This window comes from Rhea pennata, chromosome 2, assembly GCF_028389875.1.
Source record: "Rhea pennata isolate bPtePen1 chromosome 2, bPtePen1.pri, whole genome shotgun sequence".
Lineage (NCBI taxonomy): Eukaryota > Metazoa > Chordata > Aves > Rheiformes > Rheidae > Rhea > Rhea pennata.
The window spans coordinates 129,368,875-129,396,672 of record NC_084664.1 but is presented as its reverse complement, the minus strand read 5'-3'; the positions used below and the strand labels follow the sequence as shown (position 1 = coordinate 129,396,672).

Sequence of the window (27,798 nt, the reverse complement as noted above, 5' to 3'; positions counted from 1 at the left end):
GAGGTGATCCTGCCCCTCTGCTCAGCACTGGGGAGGCCTCATCTCGAGTCCTGTGTCCGGTTGTGGGCTCCCTGGGACAAGAGAAACAAGGAGCTACTGGAGAGAGTCCAGCGTAGGGCTACAAAGATGATCCAAGGGCTGGAGCACCTGCCCTGTGAGGAAGAGGGGCCTCTTCAGCCTGGGGAAGAGAAGACTGAGGGGGGATCTTATCAATGTGTACAAGTACCTGAAGGGAGGGTGTCAAGGGGACGGGGACAAACTCTTTTCAGTTGTCCCGTGCGACAGGACAAGAGGCAATGGACATAAACTGAAACACAGGAAGTTCTGCCTGACCGTGAGGGGGAATTTCTTCACTGTGAGAGTGATGGAGCACTGGACCAGGTTGCCCAGAGAGGTTGTGGAGTCTCCTTCTCTGGAGATATTCAAGGCCTGCCTGGATGCAACTCTAACATGCTCTAGGTGCTTGAGCAGGGGGGTTGGACTAGATGATCTCCAGAGGTCCCTTCCAACTTCAACCATTCTGTGATACTCTTTAACTAGCAGCTAACTGCATATCTCTTTCAGTTTGTGAAGATCTGTAGTTTTAACTTGTAGTCTGTGGGCACATATTTCTAGTATAGCAGTTAAGTAGAAAATAGGCTTGAAACATTCTAATAGCTTGAAAAGAGTGAAGGCTCCCAGTGTCGTCTGAGAGGCTGCACACACAAATGTGTGATTATGCCATGCATGTATAAAATGTTATTTGTCTTGGATTATACAGGCACATCATATTGATTGCAACATATTGTAGTAACACTAGAGAGTTAAACTGCAATGGCATTGTGTTCCAGAGCCACAACTGGTATCTTTAACCATCTACTTCGAGACATACATGTCTTCAAAACATAATGATATGCACTCCTTTTATTTTTTTTCTTAACTTACTCCTTAGACTTGATGCTGGAGAAAAGGAGAATGAGCTATCATGTGATATGGGACAGTGTCATCCTATCTATGAAAAACATATCCGTGCCATTCAGAAATAAAAGATACTATTCACTGAGTTGCTCTGAATGTTGCAGTGCAACCTGCAAATCATTTGTGTTAAAAAAAAAAAAAAAAAAAAAAAAAAAAAAAAAAAAAAAAAAAAAAAAAAACAATTAAAGATCATTAGTCTTCATCTGTGCTTAGGGAGTCAAAACTTTTGTAATACGTTTGTTTAAGAAAACATGAATGTAGACTATTTCATGTATTTAAAGTTTAGATGGTTAGAAATAGCCTTGAAAAATTAAAGTATGGAAGTTATTTTTGAGTAGCCAGGCCTGGTGTTACTGCGGTAATATCTCATGTTACAAAAAAGATCTTTAGTACACAGAGGTTTGACAAGCAGCACCCCACAGCTAGTCAGAAGAGTGACATGCAGTTCTTTGCGAAAGTCTTCAATTGTCAGAGTCAGACCCACTTTGCGCTCTGGGTTAACATTACTATTTTTGGATTACTGTTGATTTTAACATGCCTAGTTTTTAACTGTGCCTACTGAACTACCTATTAAAAGTCTTACTCTAGTAAGTATAAGTATTATAAGAAATAGGACATGTATTTGTGAACTATTTCTTCTAAATGTATTTTTCAGAAAGAGTAAGAAACTTTGAAAAGGCTATTAAGCTTTGGCAAATTTAAAAATAGATATTTTTAAAAGTTCCTCTTTCTAATTAAATCTCTTAATAGTGAAAGGAGAGGAAACATTAAATCTGATATACTTTATTTTGTGCTTTTCATAATATAAATTGAGTTTGTTTTTCTTTTCTGGGCTATATTTATTTATTTTGGGGTCTTAGTTCACTTGAACATTTCTGGAGTTCTACAGGATTAGTAACTGCAGGGAATGTCTAGGTGCAGATATTTTCATTGCAGATTTATTGTTATTTCTTAAATCTGTTTATAACTGTGAGATTATGTTCCTTTAAGGTATCCCTCATTGTTAACAGTTTTCTAAAAACTTTCTCAAAGTATATTTATTGAAATATACTATAAACACAGCAAATTGAGATTTCGAAGGGGTTGCCTTTTTGAGAGTCTGGCAAATCTTTTCTTTCCCACAAAACTGGAACAGCTAGCAATGGCAGCAGCTGCTCATTTCTGATCATGAGGTCAGAAATTACTGCACTTCTCTGACAGGTGAGAGACTGGATCAAACCCCCGGTCTGCTGAACTGAGGCATATTTCCCACCTTTTAAGGGAGAACCCAAGTTAGCAGGCTACTGGGTGTTAAGTCGATCTTCCTACATCTTCTCAGCTGAAACTGTTGTACTTCCTAGAAATTTCTTTAAAACACATTGGAGCAGCACCAGTTTCCTAGCCAAGTATCCTATGTGGGCTTTTTTCATTCTTCCCTTAATTTAAAGAAAGCTTGCAAATATTTTTTTAAAAAAGTGGAACCCTTTGAACAGGAGTGCTGGTGTCTCCAGTTATGTTTTAGCCTAGTGCTTGGAGCATTTGCCATGGAGGGCTGCTTCTAGTCTGTGCTCCAAAGCAAGCAGAGGAAAAGCTGTTATATCTTGTGACCTCCTTGTCATCCCTAACTGCATTTTGGGGGTCTGCAATGTGCTGAGAAGATACCTACAGGATAAGGCACTGTTGAATGAGCTGGATGGGCAAGGAAATTTCTAGTTCCTCTCGAGCTTTCTTGGGAATTAGGCTCAGAGAGCTGTGTGTATGCCCATTAGTAGAAATGATAGGTCTGCACCAATACTGAGCAGCAGACGTATGCAGTATGTCCAAGGGTCCTGTTCCTCTGGGCATCACTTCTCTCCTACATACTCATGTTCCCTGATTATGGGTCTTCAAGTCATTAGTTTCAAGGGACGTGTTGGTAGACACACTGTGTGTTTAAAATAACGTATTAAGTATCTTTCATTTTGAAAATTATATTTTTCACTTTATATAAAACTGTTTTCTTGATTTTTTTTGAGTGCTTCCACATCTATGTGCGTAGGAAGACATTCTTCCATTTCCTATATTGACTATTAAACTCTGATCACTATTTTAGCGCTAACTCCATTATATAAATTAAGAATTAATCTGATCTCTTAGGTGAGCTGGTGATAAGTGCGCTGTGTTCTTTAACATTCATACAGCTTTTCAGATGTTTAATGGATTTAGGATTTAATTTAGGACTATGTTTAGTTTACCTCAGACTGTTAAGCAGTTCAGAATTGGCAATTTAAAAAATGTTGCAATGAAAATGTAGCTGAGTTAATGATGATCAGATTTTTGGCAACGGATGTTTCAGAAGTTACAGAGCTGTTTCCCAGCTGCCTAATTACTGGTGGCACTTCTGCTTCTGTTGTTCTGTGCTGGGCAGAATATCAGACTTCAGCAGGTGGTTGCGCTGGTAACTGATGTGTGGAGTATGTAAATCCCACTACTGAAATGGCTTATCCAAGTAGAAGTAGGAAAACAAGGATGTTTCTCTGCATTTTTGCAGATAAAAGATTCTGATTTCCTGCTTCGCTAACACACGGTTTCTACTGAAGCTATTACATACGGAACACTCAAAGATTTGAGAAAATCTTTAAATATGGTTCACTTAAAATGGACTTGTAAGGAATTATCACAGATTTTAGATATGAATTAAAATGAATAGTGTTCCCTGTAAAATACTTGTTCAGTTTCATAATTGAAAATGTTTTGTTTTTCTACCTCCCTCTGTTTTCTTCTGGTATGCAAGGATGACACAAAGCTAGCCAATTAATTATTTTTGTTACACATTGAAAATGCTACTGCCAGAGAAATGAATAGTTTTCAGGGATGCAGAATCCAAGCATGACTTTAAAGGACAGCTGCCAGAGGCAAGGAGACCCAAGTTGCTGTCTCCTTCTATTGAAGGAGGAGAAGAAAGAAGATGAGTAGTCTAGATCCCACCATTCCTTTAACCAGAACTGAGCAGGAGTTACTGCTCCTTGCAAAAACTGGTTGATGGATTAGGGAAATTCTTTAACAAGAAAGTGATAAAGGAGCAGAAAGTTAAGAATTTGGTCTGCTTTTTTGAGAAAAGACAGATGAAACCTCTGAAAACCTGGCAGAAGGCAGCTGAACATCTGAGGAACTCCGATGTGTTATGGACCACAGGGGCTGAACACTCGGTGAAGAGGGGGTCTGCATTGATTTCTGCAAGCACAGAGAGGATCCTGGGGAGGTTTTATCAGCCTGGGAGATCATGGGATAAACTCAGGACTCTGATACTGTTGTAGAGAGGAGGATATAAACTTGAAGTGCGATGGGTATGGAGAAATAACAGGATTAAAAGAGTAGAAGTAGCCTAGGCATAGGAACACGAGCACTGGCAGACGTGCAAGTGGTAAGGATGTTTCCCAAAGGTCTGCAGAGTGTTCAGGTACTCATTCTGATAAAATATACACTGAGATAGAAGTAGTAGTCACAAAAAGCTAGAGCTACAAATGTGACAAGTTTCATAGTAGGCCTTAGTTTAGGCCCTTTCCTGTTTCTTTTTTCCTTTTTTTTTTTCTTTTTTTCTTGAGTGCAGCTCTCTAAGCCCTTTTAAAGAAATCACAATTTTCGTGTTGGAGAGCCATCTGTAGGATGGTATTTACCCAGAAGCAAGTGTTACTGTAAGTAGTTTATGGCTGTTGGGTAGAAAAGTTAATGGTGGAGGATTTAATAACTAAAAAGACACAGAATACTTTCTGAAGATTTTCCTTTTGAAGAGATGTCTCTGTGCAGCTCCTGATAAAAAGTAAGCATGCATACATTAGAGATGCAAAATGTAAGTATATCTGCTAAGTTGCTTTGCTGCTTTTGAGACATTTCTATGTACGTGATTTTTTTTCAGCAGCTATTTCCATATATTTTAGCATTTATAGATAGGTTGTCACTGTTTTGAAAATCTCAGATTTAACTGCACAGGAAAACAGAAAGCATTAAATGGTGGCCAGTGTTTTGGTAATGGAAAATTTTATCTTGCAAGAAGTTTTTCTTGTGCAGGCTTACCAGTTTACTAAATTTTGCAACAATACTTAGCATGCAAGATTAACAGCTGTCTTTGAGGGCAATATAAGAGTAAAACAAGGCTAGCATATATGTGATATCAGGCCATCGTACAGTTCGTCTTCACAAACCTTTACAAAGCTAAAACCAGTTGCATTTAAGCTCTTCATTATAATACATCAGCAATGCAAAGTGGTGCAGCTTGTGCCAGAGTTACTACCTTCCTGTTTGATGGAAACTTCCCAGTTACACTTAGTTCTGCTGCTCCTGGTTTTAGGTCACTGTGTGTCACACATTTGATGACCTTTTGAAGACCTAAGCTTCCCCATGAAGAAATATTGCTGTTCATTTATTGTTCACTGGTATGTTCTGTAAGGTTAGCACAGCTGAAAATCAGCACTTTGATTAGTATTTTGAGTCATGGTAGATCGCAAAGATTATTCCATCTCCTCCTGCTTTATCTTGACAGCTAGTATTAAGTGAGGCCTTGTCTACACCTATGCACATGTTTATCTAAAATTGGTTTCAAAAATATAATACTGTTACCAGTCTATATGTGGATTATCTTATGTCAATTTAACTCTGGTTTATTTAGGCTTAGCCTGTATTTTTAAACTTGGTAGAATAAGCTGTGTGTCAGAGCTAAACTGATAATTATCCCCAGAGGGGCATATATGAGTTTTAATCATGCACATTAATGTACTTTAATCATAGACCTGTTGAAGTCATTCTCCATGAAGTCCTCATTTATAGGATTTATTGAAACAATTAACAAAGCTTCTTCATAATGACGCCAGTCATTCATAGATCCTGATATTTTTTGTCTGTATATTATGTTCTTATGCCAATTTCACTTTGTGATTTTTCTTTTTCTTTTTTTTTTTTTTGAGTCCCATTGAGATCATTTGGTGATTACTTGTGCTTGAATTTATGTGAAATTTATGGTGCATCTTGAGGTTGTGGTAGTTACATTTTACCATCTGGAAAATAAAATTGACACAGGCTTTTAAAATAGCAAGGAGAGCAGAGTAAAGGCTGTCAGCCTTCATTATATTTATCCACTGTGTTTCATCCCATCTCCTGTACAAATCTTTGATCCACTGTTTCAGAGGAATGAATTAAGAGCATCAGCTTCAGCTTAGTCATCAGCTGGGTGAACCTGTCCCCACTGAAGTCAAGAGCAAAAATTCCACTTATTTCATTTGAGCAAGACTTTCACTGTTGTTTTTTGTTGCCGTACTGTAACTTTTAATATTACTGAAATATAGTGCTCTTGTGAGTATACTTTTAGGAAACACTGGTTGAAACTTTGCCAAGGTGCAGGACCCACAAGGCAAACAGGGAAGGAAATGCATTCGGTACTATCAGCATCATTCAATTTGTGTTCAGAAAGCGATTTTATATAGGAGAAAAAAAAAACACAAGTATTGTACAATAATACTGTATTAATAATAATTCTAGAAATACTTGCTAGTCTGACCAGTTCATAAATTTAGCTTAAATTTGCAGATTTTTGAAATTTAGAATATACGGGAACTATAATTCCAAAGTCTTGGCATTGTTTATTTCTTTCTGATCTGCCACCTTTAAATCAAGAAAAGAATATTTTATATGGAATTTATTTGCAATTTGTTATATAACTGCTGCTGCTGGAGGCCGTATTGTGTTCCCCTAAGTCATGCAGATAGTGAGTCTGTTATTTAATGTGAATATCTGACAAACATGTTGCTGACCTGACAATTATTGGAGTATGATGCCTATAATGAGTAAGTGCTTTGGATCTGCGCTGCTATCACGGAGGAATCCTGAATCAATGTGTCTGGCTGAAAATACAGCTTTAATAAAGCAGAAACTTTCTACCCCTTTTTATATTTTTGTATTCTACTTAGCAGCTCTGTAACAATCCTTGGATGCTGAAGAGCACAGTTAGTGTGAATTTTAGGAAAGTTCATTAATAGATGTATAGTATTAAAATGAACTGTATTTGAATCTGTGTTTTTAGTTTTGTTTTATTTTAAATAATAGATCTTCTAAGTCTAGTGATTATTGTAAGGAAGATCAATAATGAAAATCCCCAATGAATCCAGTAAAATGCAGCCAAGTCCATGGAAGAATTATACCTATGGAATAGGCATTTGGATGTAACGGAAATTATCAGAGTATAAGGAATGTTTTTAGGCCCCCAGTATATTTTATACATTTCTTGGAGTAGGTGGGGAAAATTGCTGCATTTCTGTATTCTATTTGCCTCTGAATTTCTGTAGTGCAAAACAGGTACTAGAGCTGTCCAGAGTGTAAACTAAAGGTAAGTAAGCCTTGAGTTTATTTTGGAATTCAAACCAAAAGAAAGCCATTTCTACCCCTAGTGCTGCAATGAAGATTTTTCACAGCTGGATACTAAATGACAGAGTTTGTCTTCCTGAGACCACACTGCAGTGCTGCTGCTGCTTAGCCTTTTGCATTAGCAATGAAATTAATGAGGAACAAGGCGTTCATAGCTTCAGTGCTGTGTTTCAGGTGCCTGTGGGCAATAGAGAAGCTGACAGCGGTTGTGTTAACTTCTCGCACTAGCAAGAGCAGAATTAGGCTACAGTCATCGCTGGCAATGGCAGCAGAAGTTGTTTCATTAACATATTACATGCATTCTCTTTTTCATCTCACTTTCTTACCTAGTGGTATCTACTTAATAATTTCTAGCTCTCTGAGAGTGAATATTGAATAAACTTTCTTGTGATATGTGAATATAGGACCTCAGTGAAATAGGACAATTTAAACAGCGGACAGAGCTCTCTCTTACTCTTTTCTGTAGCTGGATGGACCTTAACTTTAATCAGCAGCCCCGCAGGACCGAGCCTGCACATCTTGCTGTGGAAGCCCCTGGTAGTCACTCTGCGAGCTCGCTGTACTAGCCTGGCTGAGTGTTCCTGCCCTGACTTCTCATCAGACCTTGGATTTTTTCTCTGCCTTAAGTCTCATGCAAAGCTTAAGGCATGAGAATATTCCTTTCATTGACAATGAATGCATATTTCCGTTGACTTCAGAGTCAGTGCTCTTAGCTTATCCCCACACATGCTTACAAGCAAGCATTCTTGTTCTCTGAGATGAATGTGTATGTGCCATGGGTTTCTCCTTTTCTTTTTTCTTAAGCATGACATTGAAGCCAACATGACTGGTTCGCCTTCTAAGCAATGCTGCCTGGCATTGATGAGGGCTTTCCTGAGCAAGGAAGTTAAGTGGTGGGTAAAGGCTTCCAAAAGCAGTGTTGAGGCTGATGCTTTGGTTCCCACAGTTTCTATCCGCAGTCCTTTGCTGAGCTCCCCCAAGAGGAGAATGGAGTTGGCAGGCAGTCTTCTGAGGCAGTACCGTGGTGACCTTTAGTGACAATGGCTAAGAAGGAAACAGAAAGTTGTAGCTTATTTAAGTGGCATTAACACATTTGGGTGAAAGTGGTGTTTTGGTACAGAAAATTATTTTTTGTTGTTTGCTTTTTTTCCCCAGTCTTGACACAGCCATTGTACTTGTATATTTGATTTATGCACATAAATACCAAATATACACAGCAGTCAGGTATTTTTATAAGCACTGTAGCAGTTAAGCTCTGACCTGGTGATGTGGAGAGATTAGATTTGTGTGTGCAGAATGGAAATGTGCATGGGCAGGTGCATTTTGGAACTGTCCTCTGTACATTTGGAAATTTGATACTCTAACTTTGAAATAGTAGTGTCAATAAATATATTGATTCTAATGGGGAAAGAGAGCTTTATTTATTTTTTTTTTCCAGAAAGACTTAGTTAAAATTCAGGAAGTCAAACTACTGAGGAGTTAGCAGTAGGATTTATAAAGCAACATTGAAAGAGGGAAGCTTAATTAACATTTCACTACCCTTTCAATTACACTGAATGCACGTCTGGTTTATCACTCACCTAAATATGTTAGTTTGTATTTGAAGAATACTTGTTGCCGTAAGCCTGTAGGAGAAAGCTCAGCTTTTCCCTATAATCTCATTATAGCTTTTATATATTTTATTTGCTTGTTTTGACCATGAATGATTTGGAGGGAATATTCGGTGTATATATCATGCGTTTCTGGGAATTGAAGCTGTTTTCTTGTATGGGTTAAGTGTACCTTTATTTGGATTTTTGGTTTTTGAAGGTAATTGGCATACCCTGTATTAGTAAGGTGGATATAGATGGATGAGCACATACAGCACTAAAAGGTATGCTAAAGCGGAGCATCATTGGGAGGGATGCTGCTCTGCTTTCCTTAGGATGAGTGAAAAAGTAGAAGCTTCTCTTCTTTCTCTCCCTGAAGAATTCAGTGATAGCAGAAATGGGATATTAAAAAGGGCAGCATAGATTAATGGGGCAGTAATAAAGTAAATGAGCTCCATTAGCTAAAATCACAGCTTGAAAAGTAGATTCCTTGATAAGTGCCCTTCAGTGCCTCATGTGGAAAAAAAAATGTTAAAACACTCATAAGATTGTCACAACAGTCCAAAATCTAATGCTATGAATAATGTTAAGTGAGAGCATCTTAAGGTAATGTAGCAAAAGGTAAACTTCACTCAGATTTAGTGCTTGGTGGAAAACTTGAACAATTATATGCAAATGCAAATATGATTTTTTTTAGCCTAATCAGCATGTTTTATGTGCTCCCAAAGTGTCTCTTCAAAAAACAAAACTTTTTTTCTTCCTGCTAAGCATTTTCCAAATTCTGGTGATCAATTTGATTCTTTCTTTACTGCTGGAGCACTACCGCTTTAGTGACTAATATTTCAAACAGACTTTAAACTGGAATGTGTGGTTTCAGTGAGACGTTTCAATTGTGGATTTATATTAGACTAATCATGAAGTGTGCGCATTGCACTTGAAGTGCTTCATGTCTCCGATTGATCTTTACTTTTTAGACCAGCTCATTTTCTGGAACACTTAATAAAAAAGGAAAATGCACTTATGTTCTTAGATTTACAGGGCATATTGCCCAAAAGGAATAAAGTGTTATGGGTTTAGAGATAAAATATGTACAAAAATCAGCTAATCAAAGCCCTGGACAGCAGTTTGAAAATGCTCTTTCACTGATCTTCAAGAAATAGATGGCTCTAATCCTCTGAACTGATGTGTTTTGCTTCCCTTTCCCCATCCGCCTCCAGAAACATACAGCTGCATCTCGATGATTTTCTTTTTCTTTTTTTAGTGTAATTTTGTTAAATCCAAAATTGGATTGTAAATAACAAGCAACGTATTTCTTTTAAAATGCGTAAGGGTGCACCGGGAGAGAGGAGCGCTGGTGCCGGCGGCAGAGGTCTGCGGGCACGTCTCCTCTGCGCTGCCCGCAGCTGTAACCCGGCCGGCGCCGGGAGAGGGCCGGGACTTGGCTGTTGCTATAGCTCTGATGTCAGACGCTCACGCTAACATGTGGTTGGTTATTTTGCGTTTCAGATCGCTGCCTATAGTGGAACACAAAGAAAACGACAAGACTCCCACATCTTTCAGCGAGAAGAAAGGAGTCAGCGGAGCAGACTAATACGGACTTGTGTCTGGTGGCCTTTTTGCACAAAGGCTGCCTTTAAAAGAGAAGCGCAGTGTTATTTAATGAGCTGTGAGATGAGACGCTGCTGCTGACACTCAGATTCCAGGATTCATCTGCTATTCATTGTGCTTAATGTACATGTTTCTACACCGTGCATTTAGAAGATCCCAGAGAAGAATCCAAAACGGCTGCGGGGGAAAGACCACCAAACATGCCTACAGAAACACTACCGACAGGTAGCATGGTGAAGCCCGTCAGTCCCGCCGTCACTTTCACGTCTGCCGTCCCTCTTCGCATCCTGAACAAAGGACCCGACTATTTTCGCAGGCAGGCAGAGCCTAATCCGAAAAGACTAAGTGCAGTGGAGAGACTAGAAGCTGATAAGGCAAAATATGTCAAGAGCCAAGAGGTCATCAACGCCAAGCAGGAGCCTGTGAAACCGGCGGTGCTGGCGAAGCCGCCGGTGTGTCCCGCAGCCAAGCGGGCGCTGGGGAGCCCCACCTTGAAAGTGTTCAACAACAACGCAAAGACTGAGAGCGGTGTCCAGAGAGAAAACCTGAAACTAGAGATTTTGAAAAACATCATTAACAGCTCCGAAGGCTCCAGCTCGGGCTCGGGTCATAAACACAGTTCGCGAAATTGGCCGCCCCACAGAGCCGATTCGACGGAATTGAACCGACACTCGTTCGCCGAATCGTTGAAGGTTTATCCCACGCAGGGCCGCAGCAGCCCGCAGGAGAGCAGCTCCAACGTGAGCAGAAGGCTCCTAGACCAGTCGACAGAGACTTTCTTGCATGTCTCTCACAGCTCCTCAGACATTAGGAAAGTAACTAATGCAAAGCCCTTAAAAGCAATACCCTGCAGTAGTTCAGCCCCACCTCTGCCTCCAAAACCCAAAATCGCTGCCATTGCCACCCTGAAATCCCCAGAGATTGAGACGGTCGAATCTGGATGTGGAGTTAGTAGAAGACCGTCTCTACAGCGATCGAAATCTGACTTAAGCGACAGATACTTTCGTGTCGATGCAGATGTTGAACGATTCTTTAACTACTGTGGACTGGATCCTGAAGAGCTTGAAAACCTTGGGATGGAAAATTTTGCAAGGGCTAATTCTGATATTATATCCCTCAACTTTCGCAGCGCAAGCATGATTAGCTCAGACTGTGAACAGTCTCAGGACAGCAACAGTGACCTTAGAAATGATGACAGTGCCAATGACCGTGTGCCATACGGCATTTCTGCAATTGAGAGGAATGCCAGAATCATCAAGTGGTTGTATAGCATCAAGCAAGCTAGAGAATCACAGAAAGTGTCCCACGTGTGAGAGGAAGTCCACAGGAGGAAAAGCAAGGACTGTATCTTTGTCTGTGAATATTCAGTTGTGAAGGGTTGTGAAGTCTACTTGAAGTCTTGTACACTTCTCAAATCTCTTTGTGTTGCTTGTTGTGCAATGTTTTCAAGTTGCATGCCTGTCAACATGTGAACTGACCTGGCTTCCACTTGAACAATAACTAACTACAAAGCCTGGCTAAGCGTACACATTATCTGCCAAAAGTTTAAGACAAGAATCTAATTAGGGCTTCAGCATAATCAAAAGTGTTTACATGGAAAGGTTATATGACTTCTTTGATATTTATGTAGTTCCTTGTGGATTTTCTATGTCACTTTTTGTCTTAATACAGATATTGTCAACGGCTGTTACTAGTTTCTAAGTTGAATCAGAATCCCTTTGGGCAAATAAAAGTAACATTGGCCAAAATAAGAGATTTGGACATAAAACACTCGGCAGAGCAGCCTGATCTTTTGCAGAAAGTGGATTACTGGCACATGTAAAACTGTTTCTGAAAGGTAAAGAATGCTGCATTTTTGTTAAAATATATACGTCCCTACATGTAGCACGGGGCTGTTCAGTAAGAGTTTTCATTTTCTAGGTAAGCTCCCTCAGTTTTGCAGCAGTAGTCTAGTGAATCTGCTTGACATCTCATAAACTAAGTGAGCCTTGTATTTGGTATGGGGTAAGCATTTTAGTGGCTTTATATTACCCTGTTGGAAAGGTTTAAAGAAGGTCAAAGTCAACAGATGAAAATGTCTTGGGTGGGGGACTTTTTTATTCAAAGATTCCTGGTCTTAAACTTTTGACAGGAATGATTAGCTCCTATAGCTGATATTGAATGCCTTTATCAGTCAAAACACATGACTACCAACTCCATGCTGTCTTCTAATTTTTTGTAGACCTGTTTGAACAGTTCATGAACAAAAATGGAAACACACAGCCATATCAATATAATGCCTCCTATACAGAAGTAAATACACTCAGTAGCTGACCTATAAATTGTGATTATGTTGTCTTGTATATGTTATATCTAAGGCTGTGAAAGTTTGTTACAGCTCTAGGAAAGTGTAGAAACATGACAGTATGTAGCTTGTTTCTTTCTTTTTTTTCTCCCCTCTCTCCTCTCCTTACCATGGTTAGTGCTGCAGGTCAAACTGTTACAAATCTTTTGACAATCTTTGTCTTTCCAGTGGTTTAATTAACTGTCATTTCAACTGGCAGTTGTGGTGTGGTAGCAGAGAAGTTGAAAGTACTGTGGTCTGCTTCATTATTATTGTAAACACGCTTCAAAGTAAATTGCAGCACTACCTTATACTTCATCAGCTAATAGGAAACTTTTTTTATTGTGTAAATGCTGTAAGACTTTGTATATACTTCAGTTGTTATGAAATCTTTAAAAGGAAGAGTGTTATGCTAATAAATAGCTCTTGGTGCAGGTATGGTGGGGTTTTTGCTCATTTTTTACTCCTTCCATTCTTAAACTATATCGGGAACTCACTTGCAGGGTGTTTTAGTACTGTAGAAAGCCTTGGTTAAATAACAGTTCCAGTAAAAGGTTTCTTCTGAAAAGTGCTTTTCAGAACATAATTTTTAAAAAGCAACGATAGCAGCATGATCTGTCTGAAGAACTAGAAGAGATTTTCAGGACTCCTAAAATAGCTTGCTTCTTCCTTACCTAGCAATGTTACTATTCCCATTTATAGCATCTGTTCATAATGAATCACTGCAGTCTTCTGAATCATTCTTCAGTAGTGCTTATTTATATATTTGAATATTAAAGATGTTTTACAAAGCCGGGTTTTATCTTAAGGTGCCTGTAGCCCAGCTTTCTACTGATAGCCACAACTGAGGCAGGCAAGGCTAGTAGTCATGTAAAGCCATGCGTTCATTTTTGACTATGGAATTATCCTATATCAACTTTTATTTGTTTTAAAATTACTCTGTATGGGGGAAAAAAACACCACATCTTCATTTTCAGGAGAATATTTTTTGCCTTCTACAGGTGGCTTTGTGATTTAAGGCTACAACATCGAGTTTGATCAAAAAATGAGGAGATACATATTTCAACTACAGGCACATTTGTGACATATTTTAAGCTCCATGGATTTCAGTTGGCATTGACATAATGCTGGTTTTTCAAGCATATTTTTCCAATAGTGAGTTCTACTCAGCTCAGTGACTATTTTGCCAATGAAAGTAATGCTTTAAGGGATTAAAGCCAAGTGTAATGCAACTGTACAGCAATGAAATAAAGAACTTAAAACCAAAATAAAAATGCACTCCTATTTTCTCTCAAGTGTTTTAAGAATGATGATAAATGTGCTATCTCTAACTGTTATCAGCCAAAAACATTAATAAAGAAGCCTTTTGTAACCAGCAAATAGATAGAGCATGTACTGGTGGTCTAAATGTGCTTCACAGGGCTTGTTCTGAAGCCATAGTCTCCAAGAGATCAAACTTTTTAGTGCCATGAGGGATTGGGCTTGTGAGCTGTTGGTAAGAGCACTTCCTCAGTAAAGCCCTTAAGAAACACCTTTGATGCAGCACAACAAGGATCTTACTGCACTCTCCCTGCTTGTTACAGTGTGTGTGCAAATAAGATTGTGCAGGACCCAGACTTTCAGAGTTGACTGTACTTGCAACGCTGATGAGCTTGTAGTAATGGAAAAGAAATTACAGAAAAGGTGATATGTTGCAAAAATGTCCACAAAGCTTTGGACAAGCAGTAACAGGGCCTTCATCTGACCCTTTATTAGCACTTACGCAGATAGGATTTAATATGCCTTTCAGTTACCAATATGTTTGTATAGACAACACATCATTGTTGCCTGATCTGATTATCTTTTCAAATGAGAATAACTATTTTGCCTTTGCAGCAGCAATCCGGGTATTTCTGCTGTGCCTGTTATTTCGTCAGTGTCTTTGGACACTCCCAAGTTCACAGTGTTGAATTTGCAGACAACTATAATGGACTCGGATGCGTTGACTGAAACCCATTTCAGTCGTGTTCCTGTTGACTTCAGCAGGCAGTTGCTCAGGTGCAAAATGCACAGCAAGCACCCACGGTTATGGCAATTTTCTTACACGCATGCACACAGACATAAGGACAGCTTTATGGTGGTTCTTTAGTTTGATTTGTGGGGAGGGAAAGGGAGAAAAATACTGTAACAAAGTACGCTTTGAAACCTACGCATGGATTTGTGCAAGAAAAAGCCTCTGTGTGGAAAAGGTAGGCAACAAAATAGAACTTTCCTTGTAATTACTTAACATTTAGTAATAATGCCATGAAATATTAGAGATAGAGAATCTGCACTACAAATTTACTTGCAATAAATTTGAGTTTTGAAGTTAATACTTCAAAAATTAATTTATGAATTCCCTTTCTGCAAGGGAGAGTGCTGCAAAGCATGTGCACTATCGGAGTGACCTTGAAGGGTAGATGCAGAGCGATGATGCTTTTGGCAAAAGTTCAACAATCAAAAGACATGTTCAGACAACAGAGCCAATCAGTATTGCTGACTTACCTCTTTTTACAGCATTTATCCATCTGTGGAGGCTGTATGCATTTGATTCAAGTCGTTCAATGAGAAACAAAGTAGTTAATGGAGCTCTGCAGTAGAGCTGAATAATTTCTGTCTGCAGGAGGAGAAGAGAGGATCAAGTATCTAAACCTGGAAAGAGTGTTCCTGATTCCTATTGATTATAGGATGATAATGCTCAGTAGGTTATATTCAGAACACACTCGTTACTGAGAAACTTTTGTCAGGCAGAGCAGTCAAACTGATAATTTGAGAGATGCCAGGCAGATATCCAAGGCTATAAAACTTTGTGTGGTTAATGGTCCTACACCACTAGCCCAGCACATTATCTTTAGGGTGTTAGAGCATCTGGATCTTTGTTCCTATGAACAGTAAGGGTCTGTTGCCTATTTTGGCAGTAAATATAAATGCAGATGTATTGTACAGTCCCTTTGCATTGTACAGAGAATAAACTGGTTAGGGTGTCTTGTCCTGAACTGTGATATAACTCTGTATTAAAATCCTTGTTACCGAGTCTTTGATGCTCACTGGTATTCTGAGTTTATCTGGTGATCTTTACCATCAGCAGAAAGACTCCAATAATCTGTCCTTTGAGATGTATCACCTATAGCTTGATGGGAAAGGCCACTAGAATTGTCAGTTTAGGCTAAGGGCTTATCTCCTGATGACGGCATTTTTTAGGTATGTGATGCTCCGGATAAGCAAATTGCAATCAGTAGTGTTAACCCATGAGCACCTTGTATTTTTCTCCCCAGCAGTCCAAGGGGGGATCAATCGCTTTATCCTAGCATTTGTTACAGCCAGTAAGTACTATTTTGCAAAAATGCTCATGTTGTCCGTTTTGGGGGGCAGAGCGTGCTAAAGTGGAATGGCACCTACACTGTATCGTTCGAGTGTTCTTGTTTATATTTGCTCACTTGAGAATTTGGTTGTGCCTGCCCATCAGAACCCAGTAATAATTAAAGGTGGATTTTTTCCCCCCTTTTCAAGAGAAAATCATTTATATAATAAAAACTGCAATCTTTTAAATGTCATTTGCTAAATTTAAAGTACTTTTCTTAATGATCTTATGACAAGAGAGTGCTGGTATTGTGCTATCATTGTTTCTGCTTTGGCACTGTAAGCCTCTCCACCTTCTTGATTATCTTGCCTTTTCTGTATTTTTCCAGCTTCTGTTCTTCCTTTCTGCTCATTCCTTCCTTGTCTTGTCTGAAGATTTTTCATCTTCTGATATCTGATGATTAATGTCATCTCTCCATTTACCCTCTTCTCTCAAGCAGCCTCATCCCTCAGTTACATTAATCCCATGGCAACCTTCCCACAACTTCTGTCTTTTACAACCCCCAAATTCATGTCAGTCTGTTTCCAAGATAGTAGCTTTGTGGATGCAGTTGAGCTGCTGTGTCCTAAATAGATGGAAAAATTTCCTCCCCCTCCATGTACCATGCTATCTGCAGGCAAGAACAATAAAAAAATATTCTTGAGGAACAAAAGCATACTAGCTGTTTAAAACACTCGGGAAGAACAGGATGCCAGATGTGTTTTGAAATACCAACCTCTTGGCCCAAAATTGCTCCTAGTTCTGTCTCTGTCATCTTTGATGCCTACTTTCGCTACTTCTTTAGCTCCATACAAAATATAGAGATGACACTTGTCTTGAAGACAACAGTGTGCAAAGGTGGCACAATCACTGGTGAAAAGAACAGTTTAGACCCACTGTCCAAGCGGTAGCTATTGTGCTGCCTTCTGCCATTCAGTGAAAAAGTACCTATGTCTTAAACCTCTAGTGTCTAGATCATTTAAGCTGCATGCTCACATCCTAGATGGCAGTCTGAAGAGCGCACTCCAAAAAGATCAGTGTAAAACAAGACAGCGGGCAGTGGAAAATCCAGGAGAGAGATGAATTCTTCCCTCACACAACTATTGCAGGGGACTTCTAGCACTGTTAAGAAAAAAGCAAACTAGGATCCCCAGCATGGAGTGTCCTGCAAGGTCCTGGACCTCAGGGTCCACCACCTCAACCGTGAGTACCAAGAAAGGTGATTGTGGTGTCACTCTGAGACACGGGTTGAATCAACGTATGCAAACAGAAGGTGCAAGTTTAAGCACACCAGTGTTTCAGTAAATACATACCTTAAAAGAGAAGCTGAAGAAAAAAATGTTAAAAACAATAGTCAAAATGTGATTATAAACTGTATGCAAGTGCATTCCAAAGAGATGAGAAGGTGGGGGAACTCCTTTGCTTTTTCAGAAATTAAGTTTTTAAAAGGTATTTCAATAAATAGCCTGCTTTTCAAATATATTATTTTTTTATGAAGTCATCCTTGCCATTACGAACTGTAAAAGCTTTGCTACTCTCAGCACAGCAAGTTCAAAAATATATTGACAATGATTTGGAGTGGCTTAAGTAGTAGGATAAAAGGGTACTTAGCTGAATATGAACTTTATTTTACTAAATAATTTTTGGAGGAAGTTGGGTTTGTTCTTTCATTTAAATAGATTTTTTTGGGGGGGACAAGAAAATTAACCTTGTCATCTTCTTTAATTTTGACCTGCAAATGAGACTTGGAAGCACAAGTTTAGTTAATGTGTCTGGCTGCGTGAAAATTATAGTATTAGGTCTTGACAAAGGCTTGCTTTTCTTTATCTATTTTTTGCATATCTTGGAGCATATCGGCTTACAAGTATCTAGCACAAAGCTAACTCATCCCCCTGAAAGCCCTTTCTGTGAGCTTATGGATTTGAGTCCATCTGCTAAATTTTCTTTTGTTAAAGGACTCTGAACAAAGAGCTGTCCTCATGCTTTGAATTTCCCATGACTTTGTTTCTAGTGTGTTCAGCAAATGATGCTTTTCAAACACAGTACTATGAACTGAGTAAAATGGGAGCTTTGTATAAATATTTGCTCTAGTATGGAATTCAGGAGGTAGAAAGCAGGCAAGAAGTCAAACTGTAAAATTAATTTTTTTAATATTGTTATTTCCTAACAAAATTTCAGGGTTGTTTTTTCCCAAATGCTGTGCACAGAGACAGAGCAAGTAAAGTTAATATAACCTTACAGGTTTTCCCCATGGTAGAGTGAAGAAACACTAAAACATTGCTAGGTATTAAGTCCATGAAAACCATGAAAGAAATGATATCAAAAGTCTGGTCCATTGAAGTCAATGGGAATTTTACCACTGAATGTAAGGAGGAGAGAGCAGGATTCCACATAGTTTCAGAACTTAATATTCCACCCCATTTTGAGGTGGGTTTTTTGTTTGTTTGTTTGGAAGGTTTTCCTGTTGTAAATCTTGTGTGATAGTTTTCTACCATTTTCTCACCTATTTTTCTATCTCCTTGAGCAGCATGGAGGAATCCCTTCCAGGCACCATAGGTAGGGCCCATAAGAACTGTGAAATCTTGTACAGGCGTTTAGAAATCCCCCTTGCTTTGCTTTCAGATAGATGGATAACAGCATTGCTAGAGCATCTGCTGTTTGCAGCAGTATTTGCCTGGGCCACAACGCTCCTTGCTGGCAGAGCCAGGGGTCTGACTTGGTTTGGAGAGTAAAAGCCAGTGTTTCTTTGACCTTGAAAGTATGTCTTGACTTGGAGGTATGTCACATGATAGCCTGGCATCTTCAAAAGTGCATAGATCTTATCAAAATGATGTCCAATAAAATCAGTCACCTAAAAATGCCATTTCAGACCCCTGAGACATAGTTGAAAGAGTGCTAGTGGACAGGGTCCTGATCTAAACACAAGGAGGAAGCTACAAGGTGGCTGTCTTGTCTTGTGGTACAGAAAGAAAAAACAAACTGGGTCTAAGTAGAGGAGAGCTGAAACTCACCATTGAAAGCTCCTGCTCTTCAGGCCGAAAATTTGTTCCCGTACTCTATTCCTCTGCAGTGACACAGTCCAAACCTCCAATGAAGACTATTGGGCTGCCAGATAGCCTCCTACCAGCTGCTGCTCATACTGGAAAACAGCTAAATGCATGGCACCCAGACCATCGCAGCTGGGTTATACAAGGAGAAGGTAAGGATTCTGGCTATGGAAATGTATTATCCTAAGCAAACTTCAGAAACGTCCTTTCTTTTTAATAAAATATCTTCAGAAATTATTGCGAGGTTTTGCGCAATGCAGAGGAACTCCAGAATTCCTCACTGGGGACATTACAGGTTTATCTGGAGGATTTTATTTGCAAGTTCATAGTTTAGTTACAGATGTCAGACTAATTTCAGGAGGGTAGATGCTCTGGCTAGTTTTCTAGAGGTGCTTGTTCTCTCCAACAAGCAAGAAGTACTGTGGGAACAACGTAAAGCTAGTCTCCATGAATATCCTCCTAACTCACTGAAGAGTCTGGCTCCAGCCATGTGTCTGGAACTGGTTGTACCAATGCACATGGCTGGTAAGATGTACCCTATTCTCAGAGGTATAAAGGCCAAAGATGACTTATCTTGCTCAAGTTGAAGTGCTAATTTCCCCTGATACATTCTATTTGAAATACAGAGAGGGAGAAGACCCATTAATTAATCCTTTTCTGGGGCTAGAAATATTGTCTCTGCAAAATAATCCCAAACTGTTCTTTTAAAGCTCTAAGCACTTTTTTGGTTTTAGGAATAGTATTTTTATTTATTTAAATGTCCAAAACAACAAATGCATTTTTTTTCAAGATTTTGGAGAGGGGGAAGAAAAGAGCAAAATGTTACCAAGGTGAGAAGACGTAAGTAATGCATACTTCCTGAGCTGCAAATGAGTGTGCTGTTTCTGAGTGTTCCCATTAATTGGTCCTTAGCTCTCTCTTAGCATGGCCTGTGCATACTAAGTGCTGCACATAATGAATGACCTCTAGATGAAGACCATCTCCTAGGAACTGCAGTGCCGTGAGCGAGATGCACTTTTTCCCCCCTACAAAAGCTGGAGCCAAGCGAGGGCCTCACGCATTTTCTGAGAACTGCAGAGCAGGAGAAGCAAGTTAAAATAAATAAATATATAGAAGAATAAAAAACCCCCACAAAGAAACAAGCAGAAAAGTGTCATTTGATTCAGTAGTGTTGTAGCACCCTCTAATTCAGAGAAGTCAGTTGTCAAGTGGGTTATCAGGAAAACAAGGCCGTGATCAAAGCTTCATGTTTCAGTCTGACAAAAAACATATTAACCCATAACAGCAGGCTGTCCTTCCAAATAAAACTGCCACTGACTAGCTGTGACTGCACAACCTGGGAGGAAAACAAAGGAAAAACAAAGTAAGCTCTGTAAATGCTAATGGAAAGACGAAAAAATCTAAACCTGCTGATTAAAAAAGGGATGTAAAACTTGTGCAAGCCACTCTCCAGGTATGTCTCCCTTTTCACATCTAAGAGGCACAAAAGATGAATAATGGGTATGTATCCCAGAGTTACTTTATTTTTTCAATTGTTTCTGCTGTATTTACCGCCAGAAGAACTTTACAATGTTCTGCACTGAACTATCTTAATGAAAAATAAATTCCCTACAGGCTGCAGATCTGCGAGATGAGGCAGAGAAGAGGTTTGGTGAAGTGCAACTTAGCATGGTATTAGAATTAGTATGGAAAGCAGGTTGAGACCTCGCTCGCTAGCACAGAGCAAGCGTCTCTCCTTTACGTGACACAGATGCTGCATGCAGCACAGGTTGTAATCTGTTCTCTGATTTTTCACTGGACTGTTAACGCCTACCGTATGGAGAAATTGCAAACTAATGAGCCATCATGAATATTTGTATTAAGCCTCAGGGATGCCCCTGTTGCTCATTTCTAAATACCAATGAGGTATTATAGGAGCAATATCAGGCTGGTTCTATCTTCAGACAAAACTGTTTGCTCTTACCTGAGGCCAATCCACAAGCACTTCCATTTGCATTATTTTGACACTGAGTAGTCTAGGTCACTCTACCACTAACCGTGCTTAAGCACCAGAGAAAGCTGCAAAGCAATCAGCTGTGAAATCAAAAATCTACTGGGGTTTACTTACTCAAGGGATCATTTTTGAAATGTTTGGGGCAGACGCGGGTCCTTGTACCTTGCAGTGCTTCAGTGCTGTTTCCTGATAAATCCACTACTGGGGCCAGGCTCTTCTCTTCTGTCCAGGCTCTGGATGGGATTCGCAGGTCAGAAGTTCAGCCTTGGTCTCGCACTTCGGCAGTGAGGGATGGGGCTCTGCCACCCTCCACGTTGCACCAGCTCGCACCCTGGCATTGCTCTGCATGAAGGGAAGAGGGGGAGCCTCGCTGCAAGAAATGCTGCAGTTGATGCCACCACAATTCAGGACGACTGTTGCTGGTAACAAACACGTCAGACTGGCATATGTGGCTCAGTTTTATCGTAAGTATGATTTAATACACAAAGGCAGTTGTGAGATGGAGTTAGAGATTTCTCTAACAGGCTAATCACCACTCCAGGACTTTAAAGAGCTGATATTCAGGGACTTGAAGGGTTTTCACTGGTCTTCAGAGTAAACAGATGTATAAGCCATGAAACTGTGGAATATGTTGAAAGCATAAGGAAAGAGGGTTCCTGCCCACGTGTTTCAAGGAATAAAAAAAGTCATGGTTTAAATCATGATGGAGCACTCAGATTCAGGTGATACTGGGCAAAAGCCAGCAGTCTGGCTGGCTGATTGAAGGAGGCAGCCTGTGTAACTTAAAGAATAATAAAGTCCTGTAGCTGCATCAGCCCTGCCATTTTTAGCCATGCTTTTACATGCAGGAAAGTTAATCCATTTGCATGCAAGGTAGGGAGGGAAGGCGGCAGAGGTTTGCCTGGTTTGCTTTTCTAATAATTTTAAGTCAAAGGAACAGCTCTGGCTAATACCTGACAGATATTAAAACCATCTACTATTTTTTGACTGTGCCACTGGGGCACATACCTAATATAAGGATGTTAGCTGGCCTATGGAAAAGGTGAACCTTTTCAGAAAAGACCGATTTTTTTTTTTAAAAAAAGCATACCGAAGCTTTTCCTAAGCAATGCTGATTTTTACATTTTTGCACGTATGCCTTTCTGAATAGCTGCGAGTAAGATATTCAGCTCCAGAAATAAGTGATAGGTTTGACGTCTATAAAACCATTAAAACAAGGAAGCAGGAGACAGAACAGGAATCTTTAGACCTTGATGGTGACCTTGGCGTTAGCATATCCTGCCCATGTCCTGTGTGGTGCAGGGAGCACAGTAAGGGAAGAAATTGCTGCTTTAGCATGTGGTCTGCAATAGAACAGAAAGGGAAGTAGAAATGTGATCTGAAAATAACATTAGCCACGGCAGTCTGATCATGAGGTCTTCCTGAGGAACAGTCTGCAGGGGCAGAGCTACTCCCTGCATTTAAATGAACAAGTGTTTCAGAGCAGTGATGTTGAACATTTTCCTTGTTCGGCGCTCCCAAAAGATCTGACTAGACATGGCCCCTAATGGCAGCTGTTTAGTTTTTATTTGCTACGCTCAAGATATGTTTCTGCAGACTCATTTGTAATGTTCCTCTCATTTTCCTAAACTGGGAAGGGCAAGATAAGTGTACTGCAGGTCTTTGTATTGCATACTGCAGGTCTTTGCAGTAGGACAGAGTGGAGGTGAGAGTGACACAAATGGTCCAGGAGCCTTGGAAATCATCCTGAGTTAGTTCCCTTCAAAAGCCACCCCCACTGGGGGAGGCACTGATGTGCAATAGTGGAGGCGGGAGCTACGTCCTTTAAACATTTTGGAATTATTAGCTCCTTTGAAAGCCATGCTAATCCCAGGCTCTCCTAGAGCTTTTGGTGAAAACAAAACGCCATTTTTTCAGTCCTGCACCTCCAACATAGTTGTTGCTGCAAAATAAGCAGAATTTCTACAGCATTTTGGTGGATGCATGTCTATGTGGCACATTCAAGAGCCCTGCTGTTCAGCCGTGTCCTCCTGCATCCCTTCCCACTGTGCTGCAGAAGGTACGTTTCCATGGAGTAATGCTTCTTGCTCCACATCTCCCCTCTGCTTCGCTATTGCTATTGCTTGTCCAGGCCCATGTCTTTTCATGTCAGGTGCTCAGGGGTCAGACATCCTTTCTCCTGGACCTTATCAGTCTCATGCTGAATAGTGAAACTAGATATTATAGCTGGCGCTGCTTGTCAGATTGTCTCATCCTTGAAATTTTTCTGACTACACTCTGGGTCTCCACTTTATTTCTGCCAAGGCATATGAAATGGTTTCATAAGCGTGTCATTAACATTTGAGTATTCCCGTTGCTTTTATTAACTTAAGCTGGTGTTTCATAAGTGTATCATTAATATTTGAGTATTCTTATTGCTTTTATTAACTGAAGCTGAGGTCATTTATCTCTCTTCCCTGAAATTTTTAGTCCAAGTTTCTTCAAGTTGAAGCATTTATTTTTTTTAGGAAACTTCCTCTACGTAACTTGAAAGAATGTTAATTATATGCTAACACTATGGCATAAGTAACTCCATTAAACTATTGATATGCATGCAGTTAGTCCATCGGCTAAATATGCAATAGTGACCAGGATCGAGAAATAGTAAATACATGAGAAATTTTAGAAATAGATTTTTGAAAAGCTCTTTTGGAGCAATTCCAGTCTATCAGAACACTGCAGATGTTACATGGGCTGCCTGCATTTGCAATGCACAGTAAAAATTATCAGAAGATTCTGATTAGTAAACAGAATGTGTAATGTATTCCCAACAGATCGTTCTCCCATGAGAAATAAGTAATTTCGAGCCCTGTTTATTTTTCAAAAGTACAAAATAAAATTGGCTCTGAGAAAACTTTGTGCCAGATAGGGAAAGAAAAGCTGCTTTCAAGTTAGAGGAACTCCGAATAGAATAATTCACTTGAAACATTTCTGCATTATTTTTAGCAGAGAATTTGACTGACAAGTGAGTCATGAAGAAGCAGTCAATCTGTGCTTCCAGTGATTTGCAGTTTCTAAGGAACGCGGAGCTGAAGGGCCCCCCCTGCGCTGGGGTCCAGCCTCCGCTATCACACCGCACCACAAAGACTTCGCTGCTCATGAGCAGAGTAGCGCCGTTTTTAAGATAAATAGGTATTTGTCCATGTTGCTGCTTTCCAACGGCTGCTTTACAAAGCTCTCTTTGTCCCGCTTCCCAAAGATGAGTCTCCTTCAGAAACCACAAGTGATTGCAGCTGCGTGCAGCCATCTCTTGCAGCGCTGCTGCGCGCTCTTACGGTGCATGGATGTTTAGCAGTACAGATTTAATTCCTTCTCGACAACTCTTGCACCACAACACATCACTTAACATCGCTCATGAGAGCATACATTAGGAATATGAAGGTGTTTCTTCACGATATGCTGTTTTGTCTGCTTTCTCCCAGTCTGTGATGGACGGTGAAGCAGTCGGTAGTCACTGATGTGTCTGTTGGCATCTGCCACAAAGGAAGTGTCTCGTGCCAAAAATGGACAGATTGGAGACCACCAAATTCATGTTCATCAAAAGCAAAATGTTGTGTGGTCGGGCTGCCTTGGTGGAAAATGTTGTGCTCTCATGCTCTGCTCTTCAGCTGCGTACGAGAGCTGCCAATGGACAGCCAGGAGCCGCGTTGACCACAGCTCTCTGCACCTCCCAGCACTGCCAGAGCACGGGCATGCTGGAGGGCGCCAGTGACCAGGCTTCTGGGGCCCCCTCCATCCTGGGTCTCCAGGCCACAGCTCCATGGCAGCCAGCCTGCGTCCTCCCAGCTGCAAACACTGGGTTTTCCACTTCCTGGGACCTTTCAAACGTCTTTATAAACTGATTTTTGAGATCTCAGGCTACTGGAGAAGAACTTTTCTGTGACAGGATTGCTTTTGCTGGCACAGCTGCCAGCTGTTGTTTCAGGCTAATCCGTAAACGCAAGCAGGCATTCACATTAGTTACAACTCCTCTTTTCTTCAACTCTTTGCAAGAAGAATCTACAAAATCTAGATTTTGTAGTGAAAAATAAGAATGAAGGCTCTGGAAAATAAGTAGGAAGTATAACAATTTGCCATCTCTTTGGCTTGCTATGAATACTCACATTACAGAAAATGTATCTATTTTCATACACAATATTGTAAAAAATGTGCATTTTTAGTACATGTAAACCACTCTACATAAAAGGAAACTTCTGTTTTTTCTTTATGTAGATTAGTTTTTGGACTGCCAAGCATCTGGCCTGTGTGGACACCCTAAGAAACCTCAGAGGGGTGGAATTTGATTGACTCCTCTGTCAAAGTCCCACCTTGAAACACGAATGTGTCGTAATGCTGCTTGTCAGCTCGGCAGAGTCAGGCCTGGTCAGGGTTTGATGAGGAGACCTTTCTGGATAACTTGGACCCTGTGCAAAGCGTCTTTGGTAATCCACTAAGTGCCCTGATTTAGTGATTCATCAGTATGCCAAAATGCAGCAACATGGTTTTGTGTTGCTGAGATCCTAATTTTTTTTTGATTAAAAATAGAAATCTTGAGCACTTTTATACAGTAAAGATACTACCTTGCTATAAAGAAGGCTGTCACCATTCCATTCCTTTGTAAACTTAATCCTCTCTTTGGCTTAGTGTATTTTTCCTGTATTAAAAACTCATCATTTTTCTTTCAATCAGTTGTTAAATTTGTGGGCTGTTAGCAGTGATTCTTTGCATGTCCTCTGTTTTGATTTTGACTTCTTCTCAGCTGTATGCTACATATATATATATATATATATATATATATATATATTTAATATATTATTTATACATTTATATACTTATACCATAGGATATGGAGATACATATACATACATACATACATACATACATATATATATATATATATATAAAATCTTTGTTGCTGACTCTACAATACTGATGTAACTGCAACTCTCTGAAGCCAAAAATTATCAGTAGCGATCACCATTTATTTCATCATTGACTTCAAGACATCATCAGAGCAAAGCCATTCTAAAAGACATACTTTTCATTTCCAAAAGACATACACTACAATTTGCAGAATGAAAATCCCAGGCATCCTCTGTAAAATACTGCAGACTGAGAAACGCTCGCAGTTCTCAAAGGAAGATAAAGCAGGGAAAGTTCTGACCCATTACGGAAAGGGAACTTCTGCCATCTCTGTCACTGGGGCCATGATTTCATCCAAGAGTTATAATAATTGCTTTCTTTAAAAAGTAATTTGCTTCCTTATATGGTGCTTTTAATAAATTCAGCACTATTGTTGCAAATATGGACTTACGTTAGTGGTATGCCATGGTGAAACATGATTTCCACAAATTCATTACTCCTGAGTGACTTTTGTTACATTGTTTTATTTTTTTTAATAAATTCATTTATTTTTAGGCCAGATGAGATCACAGCAACCGTTTTGTCTGACTTTCTCCATAACACCAATAATAACCTGGAATGAATTAATTCCTCTTTGACTTGCAGACTATATTTCAATTGAGAAAACCTATTTTGACTTAAACAAACGCAATGATGGAACATCTACTAAATCATTTGACTGGTTTATAACTCCTGCTTAGAAAAATTATAATCTCCCTTCCAGTCTGAATTTGTCCAGCTTCAAATAGCAGCCCTGAGCTACTGCCACAGAGGGCTGAAAAGCCCATTACTGAAGTTCTTCTCTCTGTATAGTGTCTATCCTTAATCTTTTCCTGGGCAAACTAAACAGATTTCAGATGAGCAGGTTTTTTATCTTACCTGCTCCAGAGTCTCCTAGCAGAACAATAAGCCTCAGTTATCCATGCCTATGCCATAGATGCATGCAGCACAATTTTTTTATTATTATTATTTTGTGCAGCCTTTGCATGCACTCAGGAGATGGCCAAGCTTTACAGGCCATGGTGGAGGTTAGCTCCCCCAGCACAGCTTTGTGCCTCTTCCTATCCCTTATAGGGCAGAGTTGTCACCAGATATTTCAGCACACAACCGTAAGTGATCTCACCCTGACCCACTTCAGTCAAAATGATCCAGGTCAAAACAAAAACAAAACAAAACAAAAAGAAACCACCACCAAAAAGACAGCAACACTTTATTGAAAGTGTTTGGGCTAACCTAGATCCTGGTGACAGAATGGGGCTAGAAAGGGGTTAGAGGCACCGTTATACCAGGTCAGCCGCAGCCAGGCTATGGTGTCTGAGCTCAGCCAACCTTTCTCCTTGCTTTGTCCAAGGCTGTGTGATGAGCAGATATTTCCACTCTTTCCAGTCCTTACTAGGAACTGTTTTTTCCTGAATATCTGCATCTGATTTACAGTCTAATTACAGGTGCATGTTATTCAAGGCCTTCCTCAAATGTATATTACCTTGGATTTGCAAAAGTGAACCTCACCAGACATCGTTCTGCCTGCACACTTGTTTCCTTAGAGCCTGGGGCATTCTTCATGCTCCTTACCATCTCTTGAAAAACTAAAATCACTTTGATCCAGCTTCAGATTTTGTTAATTCTTTTAG

The 27,798-nt window shown here is 39.8% G+C and overlaps 1 protein-coding gene across 3 annotated transcripts in view; it reads left to right on the top strand.

The window, feature by feature from the left end:
• Nucleotides 1-13,287, top strand: part of FAM110B (family with sequence similarity 110 member B) — a 111,189-nt gene extending 97,902 nt beyond the window's left edge. For all 3 annotated transcript variants that reach the window (XM_062570349.1, XM_062570348.1, XM_062570347.1), the window contains one exon: nucleotides 10,425-13,287. In XM_062570349.1, the coding sequence (XP_062426333.1) occupies nucleotides 10,727-11,839 (1,113 nt within the window). In that variant the 5' untranslated portion in view covers nucleotides 10,425-10,726 and the 3' untranslated portion in view covers nucleotides 11,840-13,287. The remainder of the gene's footprint in view (nucleotides 1-10,424) is intronic.
• Nucleotides 13,288-27,798: the final 14,511 nt, after the last annotated feature.